The sequence below is a fragment of the Triticum dicoccoides genome, chromosome 3B (assembly GCF_002162155.2).
Source record: "Triticum dicoccoides isolate Atlit2015 ecotype Zavitan chromosome 3B, WEW_v2.0, whole genome shotgun sequence".
In the NCBI taxonomy this organism is placed as follows: Eukaryota; Viridiplantae; Streptophyta; class Magnoliopsida; order Poales; family Poaceae; genus Triticum; species Triticum dicoccoides.
The window spans coordinates 829422643-829431052 of NC_041385.1; the positions used below are offsets into that span (position 1 = coordinate 829422643).

Here is an 8410-nt window from a genome sequence, read left to right on the forward strand (position 1 = left end):
GCTAGGATACCCGGAAGACCCCACATGGACGGTGGATGAGCTCCGCCACCTCAATGCCGTCAGAGCCCCTTCTTCCACCAACCGCACAGCCACACCGTCGGTCTCCTTTGCCCTGTGGTTGATTTGGTACTAATCTTTCTGCACTAACTACGGTTCACTTGGTTGTGTCAAGGCAGATACTGATAGTTTGGACGATGTGTAGGTCAGTACGAGGTTGCACAGGAAGGCATTTGCCACAGTGTCTCTCGCGGAGATCTCAGGTTCAAGCCCATCCGAACTGCAAAATTTTCGTAAGATAATCGTCATTTGTGTTCCTGCTTGCTAACTTTTTTATGGATACATTTGAGAGTTGTCTCAGTTCATAGGAAATTACTGCTTTTGATGTTGAACAATGTATATTAATTTTACAGTGAAGGTCGATGGAAATGATTTTACTCGAGACGACGCTTTTCCTCCCGTCTGATTTACCATCAGTACCGGATGTCGTCCCTACTACACAACAAACTGGGCAAGGCATGTTTGGTAATTGTCGTGCTTTATTTTGATGCTCATGTTATGATTACTTGAGGACACAAATGCATACCGCAGAGCAGTCTCATGTGTTCGACCTCCGAGTACTATGGATTATCAGGTTCTTTTAGTTTGTTTCCACATCAGTTGTGTGCAAGGAGTCTTCTTTTTTCTCTTGTACATGAATCTATTTGCTTTTCTCCAATGGTACAATTTCTCAAGTTCAACAAGAGTGTGGTTTGTGCCTTTTATCCATTCTATCAAAAAATGGATCGGGCTCTACTATCGAAAGCGATAACAGAACAAAACAAGAAAAATCAACGAGGTTAATTCCTTTTTCTGCTAAGTTCTACCATTGAACTCAAATTCGTATTTAATGGAAAGAAGGTCAAACTTTTGTCCGTACTGATTTTTGTATGGTTCGCAGGAGAGAGGGAGAAGTTGGCCAGCATGGGGTCATGAGTGGTACAAACAGGAAGATGCATGCCCATAGTTCTTCAGTTTACCTTGGATTTTTCAGTTTTTTCTCATCTCATAATTACTATATTTTATTTATGTGTTAGTGCGGTTAAGCTTCTTTATGTTTTGTTCCTTCCCACTTTAGGCCTCTTGTGCACCTTGATTTTGTTTTGGAGTTTATTCGGTGCCAATGTCTTAGGACAATACTTTGATGCATGGATTTATTCCGGCATTCTAATTTCAAAACCTTTGTGCCACTGTCTTCATTGCATTCATCTTAATGGATGTAATATAAACTCTTACTGAAAAACATGTGTGATGATGGAGGAATGGACGTCAATTTAAAGGTGTGTATTATTCAACTTGATTCATTGGTCAGGATTTTTGAATATATGGCTTGTAATTCCAGCGACCAAGAACTTAATTCATATTCTAAAAATTGAAGGGGAGGTAGGGGAGTATTGTCAATCATGTCCAGAAACAATACTCATTTTTTTATTCCAGTCAATTTATTTCTTGTGTGTATCATTGATTGAGTATTTGCGTTGGAACTAAGTATATTAGTGTGTTGGAATTTTCTCTATGCTTTATTCACTTGTCATTGCTAATGTACAAGACATACATTTGTATTTGGCTTACATATTCTTTGTACTTATCATCGCACTTCGTGTTTTATACTAACTGTGGTACCTCTTGAAGGAGGGAAACCTAGGAGTCATTTCTGACTGGTGCGGAAGCTGGTGGACACGTACAATTTCTCAAGTTCAACGAGAGTGTGGTTAGTGCCTTTTATCCATTCTATCAAAAAACTGGACCGGGTTCTACTATCGAAAGCGATAACGAAACAAAACAAGAAAAATCAACCAGGTTAGTTCCTTTTTCTGCTAAGTTCTACCATTGAACTCAAATTCGTATTTAATGTAATGAAGGTCAAACTTTTGTCCGTACTGACTTTTGTATGGTTCGCAGGAGAGAGGGAGAAGTTGGCCAGCATGGGGTCATGAATGGTACAAACAGGAAGATGCATGCCCATAGTTCGTCAGTTTACCTTGGATTTTTCAGTTTTTTCTCATCTCATAATTACTATCTTTTATTTATGTGTTACTGTAGTTAAGCTTCTTTATGTTTTCTTCCTTCCCACTTTAGGCCTCTTGTGCACCTTTATTTTGTTTTGGTGTTTATTAGGTGCCAATGTCTTAGGACAATACTTTGATACATGGATTTATTCCGGCATTCTAATTTTGAAACCTTTGTGCCACTGTGTTCATTGCTTCACCTTAATGGATGTAATATAAACTCTTACTGAAAAACTGGTGTGATGATGGAGGAATGGACGTCAATTTAAAGCTGCGTATTATTCAGCTTGATTCATTGGTCAGGATTTTTGAATATATGGCTTGTAATTCCAGTGACCAAGAACTTAATTCATATTCTAAAAATTGAAGGGGAGGTAGGGGAATATTGCCAATCATGTCCAGAAATAATGCTCATTTTTTTATAACAGGTTTAACAACTCAGGGACAGAAAGGTGAGGGCACCAGCAACACCGGTACGTAAGTCCGGACAAGCGGCAAAAAGCATGACAAACTGACACGATCGAGTAGGAGGGCATCTTTACAGCAGCACGAAGATATAACATGCATGTAGGAGTATTAGAAAGCTGTACCACCAACAGTCTACTCAATATTCCTGCATGTCAAGAGCTTCATCTTCCTCCAGCGATGTACCTTCGTCATGATCTCCCGCAGCAATCTGCAGGACCCGAGTTCCCGCTTCATGAAAACCGTGAGCATGTGAGGCAGGAGCTTCACGTTGGAAAGCATCCGCACCCATCTGGAGGGCTGCACGGTCTTCTTTGTTCTATAAACTTGCTCAATAGCAGGGGCCGGCATTACCAATTTTCTCCGCGGGTGATCGAATGAATTGATGCTATTCTTAGCTATATGCCATGGTTGTACTTTGCAAGCTTCGGGTACCGGAGAGAAACGCGCACTTGCCTCCTTAACCAAGGAGGTCAAAAGTATTCTATTCGCTGCTCTAGCTTCAAAGGCACACACTAGTTCTTCGTAGATTCTTCGGCATGGGTACTTTGAGATCTTGTCGTCGTATTCGTGTGCATCATCCAGTAACTTACACAGCTCCTCAGCTGTAAATAACTGAAAGAAACACACTCCGCCCGTGTTACAACACGAACATCAAGTTGCAAATGATTTACAGGTATTACGATTTACCTCTTCCGGATCACCAACTAGAATTTCTTCTTCAGAGAAACATATAAGCATCAGAGCTGTTGAAAGTTCCAGTAAGCTCCAGCCCTGGGTGTTGATGCCAGACACATCCTTAAGTTGCTCACCGGCACGTCTCAAGGACCGATCATGTTTCTTCTCGATTTCATCGCAATCATACAAGGCACATGCTGACAGAACAATGCGCTCATTGACCTGGACACAAATAGCAATTGCATTGTCACCGAAGAAAAATGCAAAGGCAAAATATATTGTATAAAAATATTGCATGCAAAGCTTCGGTCAGTGCACAAATTATCAAGAAGCAAAACTAGATGACAAAGAAATCATCACTGAAGAGCAGGAAGGGCACTCACTGGGCAACTGGTAAACTCACCATCTCTGGTTTGACATCAAAGCCTTTACGATTCAGGAACTTTATTAGTCCTTGACTCATGGGGAGGCGCTCCTCCTTAGTCAGCTCAGATTTTTCCATAGGCACCAGACTATGCATGATATGCTTCACGCCCCACATCACCTCCATCACAGTTTCATCGAAAACGCAAGGTATGCCCTGAAAAGAAATCGAGACAAAGAGTGATCGAATTTATTCACAACCATAAAACAAACAAGGATTATACTAACCATGCTCGCTTCGATGATTGTTTTATACTCAGGTTTCCCAACAACTAACATCTGCCCAGGACGGCGCCACCTCTTGATGAACTTAGACAGCCTTCTGCAAACACCAGTATCGAACCTAATGGCGCTAGACTTGTCCTTGAACTTTTTGAATTGTTTGAGCCAAATAATCTGACAAAGAAAAGAACAAGGATGACCTTATCAAGGGGCCAAAAGAAACAAATAAACAATATCATGTGATGTTTCTTCAACGAGGATTAATCACAAACAACTAATTCAGAATAAGCACAAACGTCTAATTCAGAATATGTTCATGTGCTAAGGCAACATGATACACTTGAACATATTGTGATAATCACGAACGATGCAAGATCACTAGTTACTAAGATTAATTTGGAGACGAAGAAGCGACACAAAGAAGTAATCAAGAGAGGGAAGGGAAACAGTGGGGCACTAACATATCGTGCCATATATTCCGCTCCGAAGTTCGACCAGATATTCTGAAGAAGATGGTGATGAAGAGAGAACAAGGAAAACAAATCAGCCGATGACATGAACAACAAGAGAAGGAGATCGAGCACATCAGGAAGGCAGGTACCTCCTTGGCGCCTGGTAGATAGAGCTGGGCCCCGTCGAAAGATAGAATTGCAAAGCCCGAGGGCGTCTCCAACAGCAGCAGCATCAGCCCGTGGTTCCCCAATTTGTAAAGCTGCATGACAAGTTCAGTAAACTTTAGCTGAACAAGAAAAAACCACACGAAGACCAATGGGCCATTCAGGTACCATCTAATCTAACCAAATGCCAAAACCCTAATTAGCCCACGGTATGTGGGGTTGAAATCTGTAGGATCGAGTATGAATCGATCGATCTATGTGTTTGCCACGCGGCGTGCATATGCTAGTGCTACTACAGATAAGGAATCCTGCTACTCAAGATCAGGTTTACACCGGCCGGCGCCGTGGGTGGATTCAGAGAGGGAGGATGACATCGGCGGCGAACAGGCGGCTCACCTATACTTGTGATCGTCCCCTCCGGAGGAATACGACCACGCTTGGTCCGTACCCCCATAGCCGGAGGGCCAGGCCAACGTCGCCTCCTCGACGGCAGAGGCTGTAGCCTCATCGAGGAACAGGGGGAGGGGAGGAGAGGAGGCGAGGTTGGCCGAAGTTGCGGCCGCGTGCGTGGTGATGTTACAGAGTCGTGTAGGCTTTTGACTTCGAAACAAAACTTCCCAACGGGGTCTTGTATTTGAGTTCTAGAGATTTTGTCAGGGTTTGGGATATTGGGGTACTTCAATATAGACCTTCGTATATGGGCAATACTGGGCACCGGTGCGCCGGCCGAAAGTTTCGGCCGGTCGCACCCTAGCCGCCAGATGCCACTAGCCCTGGCCGTTGGATATATAGAAAAAGGAAACGATTCTTCCGGACATTATTTTCCTCCTGACGCATCTCGCCCTCGCGCAGGTCCCTGTATTTCACCGTCTCGTGCAGCTTTTTCCAGCACCGTGCTCGCCTTCCACTTGCGCCGCCTGCGCTCATCCTCGGCCTCATGCTTGCCGGCAACCCGCTCTCACCGAAGCATCCTTGGGCCGCCCGCGCTCGTCCACGGCCTCATGCTCGCCGGCAACATGCTCTTGCCTACGCATCATTGGCCGCCCCAGGCTCGTTCTCGGCATCGTGTTCACCGGCAACCCATGCTCGCCGCCGCATCCTTGGGCGACCGTGCTTACCGGCCATGGCAACCCTGGTGGAGATGGCCGCAGCGCCCCGTCGTCGAGCTCGCGTCGTATCTCGCCCTCAATTTGCTGGTCACTACAAAATAAATCATGGGTCGTAGCAAAAAATTAACACAGTTCCAGCAAAAAATCACTTCACCTCGCCGGTGATGCCCATCCCCCTCCCTCGCCCTCCTGTAGAAACAAATGACGACGACTCTGTGGTCTCACAGCAAACGACAGTTGTAGCAAAAATTGGGGCTGGTTCCAGCAAACCAAAAAACGGTAGTAGCAAAAATTTCAGAAATTAGACAGCGTCCCAACAAACCGAACCTTGATGGTAGGAAAAATTGAAGCTGGTTCCAGCAAACCAGTACACCGGTGGTAGCAAAGATGCAAAGTTTAGGGCTGGTTCCAGCAAATCAAAAAGGCGATGGTAGCAAAAATCGACGCTGGTTCCAGCAAAAATACAAAAGGGTGGTAGCAAAAAATACAAAAGACAACGCTAGTTTTAGTAAAACCAAAATGTCGATGGAAGTAAAAATGTGTGTGGGTTCCAGCATCTGGCCTCCATGGTTGTAGCAAAAATGCAAAGTCGAGGGCTGGTTCCAGCAAATCGAAAACACAGTGGTAGCAAAAAAACGACGCTGGTTCCAGCAAAATACAAAACGGTGGTAGCAAAAACATACAGAACATCGCTAGTTTCAACAAAAAAATTGAACGCCGATTGAAGCAAAAAAAATTGTGCGGATTCCAGCAGCTGGCCGCCATGGTTGTACCTCTTGCCAGCATCCACAGGCTGCCGTTGTAGCTGGAAGCACCACACCTCCGCTCGCCGACAGTCGTCTTCTACGCACCTCTGCATCTTCGTTTGTGCTCCTCCGGGGTCGCTCGCTCGCCACACACCTCTTCCACCGCCGGCGAGCTGTTTATTTGGAGGTAGACCACGGGAGGGAGAGGACGCGGGGGAAGAATGGTTGTGTGGCTAGGAACGCGAGAGGATAAGAAAGAAAGGATAAGGAAGAGGAGCAGTTGGGGTCAGTAGATTAAAAAGCGGTGGGGTCAGCAGATAAGGCTGCACACGAGCCAGACGATCTGATGCAATCGAACGAACCGCGCGTGACCGGCGCAACGGTTCGGCCGGTGCCCCGGCCAGGATCCCTTCATATATCGCCCGCAAAAGTCCGATAGAGCTGTCTGAACCTAATTTGTCACCCAACATGATACGTACCCCGCCTGTCCATGAACCAGTCCGGTTGACCGAATCCCGGCAAACCGGATGCAAACCATGGAGGCTTTGTGGGTGTTCGGACCGCAACCACGTAATCATCCCACACCCCGGTCCCATCCAAAACTATCTCCCGCATACGCGGCCTCCTGCAGGACCGCGCCTCCGCTCTCAGCCCTGCATTCATGCCAGCAAAGAGCAGACGCGGCCTCTCACGGAAGCCGACATTGAAGCAAAGTGCCGCGTCTCGGTCTCTACATCTCTTCAATGCTGGAGCGACATCACTTGATAGGACGGACGATGGCTTATCTATCACATTCAAATGGCTCCCGTCTGTCCATCTGTCGGCATTAAACAGGTGCGGCGGTCGAGAAACCAACTCCTAGCGGAAAACCGTGACTAGATAGGATGGAAGGGCTATCTACCGCAATCAAACCGGCTTCCGTTTGTCTGCTTTCCGGCATTAAACAGGTGTGGCGGCCGAGAAACCTACTCGGGTGCCTATATTGACGCAACTTGTTGCTTAGCCTGGTCAGCACCCGCTATTTGAATGTGGCTTCACCAGGCACTATCCGCACTGCACCACATCCGTTTCTGAGCCTCCTCCGTGCATGATCTCCGCCATTAACACGAGCTCTAGGGCAAGCTGGGAGAGCCTCTCATCATAGTAGAAGCATGAGTTGAGAGGGGGCGACCCGACGACAAAGGAAGCGTCCGACGACGAGCTGATGCCCCTACCCGTGCCGGCCCATGTCGGCTTTACCATGGAGCAGGCGCAAGCCGCTTTGATGTTGTCATGGCAAATGTGCAGCCGGCACCGCCATGGACAAAACAATATATAGTAAACCAGCATGGCTAAAAGGGCACGCCCATACATAGCTCACGACAAGGTGGAAGGAACCCTCACTCCACAATATATCTTGCTTATAGCGAGAGTAGCAACCGTCTCGCCTGAAGTGCTCGCACGTATGGGCCAGCCCATTAGCGTTGCACCTCGCTTACGTACAGCATTGTCCGGTTTTTACTTCTCTTTTTTTCTTTTTTCTTTTCTTTTATTTTTATATCTTCTGTTTTCTTAATTTTCCATGGTGTTTCTTTTGTTTTCTATTTTTCATCATTTTTTGTTTCTTTCACTCTTTTTACAGTTTTTTTCTTTTCTTTCTTTTTTCCTTTTACAGGTTTTTTTGCTTTTCTTTTCTGTTTCCTATGTTTCTTTGTGTTTCCTTTTTAGTTTTTAAAGGTTTTCTTTGTTTTCTTTGTACATTTTTCATATACGCCAGGAGCAATTTTTATATACATGTTTAATACGTTGCCAAATACTAGATTAACATTTTTGACAACTTATATTTTTTTATATCTAGCTTTCATAAACATTGCACTTTTTTGTATACACCAGGAGCCTTTTTTATTTCTTGTTTTATGATACACCTTGTACAATTTTTGTCTACATCAGGAACATTTTATATATATATATACATGTTTAACATGTTCGAAATTCATGATTACTATTTCGTAAAAGATAATACATTTTTATGTCTACTTTTTGCATACACATTCTGCATTTTCTGTATATATTGGGAACATTTGTTATATACACGTTTACATTGTCCATACGCATTCTATTTTTCC

The 8410-nt window shown here is 44.9% G+C and overlaps 1 protein-coding gene across 4 annotated transcripts; it reads right to left on the reverse strand.

Moving 5' to 3' along the window:
• Nucleotides 1–2440: 2440 nt before the first annotated feature.
• LOC119278741 lies at nucleotides 2441–6603 on the reverse strand. 4 transcript variants are annotated; one of them, XM_037560074.1, is made up of 8 exons: nucleotides 6333–6579; nucleotides 5569–5650; nucleotides 4435–4545; nucleotides 4295–4336; nucleotides 3840–4007; nucleotides 3592–3768; nucleotides 3201–3410; nucleotides 2441–3125 (listed from the first exon to the last, which is right to left on the reverse strand). In XM_037560074.1, exons 1-8 carry the CDS (start codon nucleotides 6416–6418, stop codon nucleotides 2646–2648), a joined length of 1356 nt encoding a protein of 451 aa, XP_037415971.1. In that variant the 5' UTR covers nucleotides 6419–6579; the 3' UTR covers nucleotides 2441–2645. The 4 variants fall into 4 exon arrangements, with proteins under 4 accessions (XP_037415971.1, XP_037415972.1, XP_037415973.1 ...); XM_037560075.1 differs by having other exon boundaries at nucleotides 4847–5650; nucleotides 6333–6399; XM_037560076.1 differs by lacking the exon at nucleotides 5569–5650 and having other exon boundaries at nucleotides 6333–6572.
• Between the last annotated feature and the right edge of the window lie 1807 nt (nucleotides 6604–8410).

Coding starts and splice junctions, on each gene's coding strand:
- LOC119278741 (XM_037560074.1), bottom strand. CDS start 6,418: ATGCAGAGGTGCGTAGAAGACGACTGTCGGCGAGCGGAGGTGTGGTGC. Junction 4,337..4,434: donor ATCTACCAGGCGCCAAGGAG/GTACCTGCCTTC, acceptor CATCTTCTTCAG/AATATCTGGTCGAACTTCGG. Junction 3,126..3,200: donor TAGTTGGTGATCCGGAAGAG/GTAAATCGTAAT, acceptor TGTTTCTTTCAG/TTATTTACAGCTGAGGAGCT.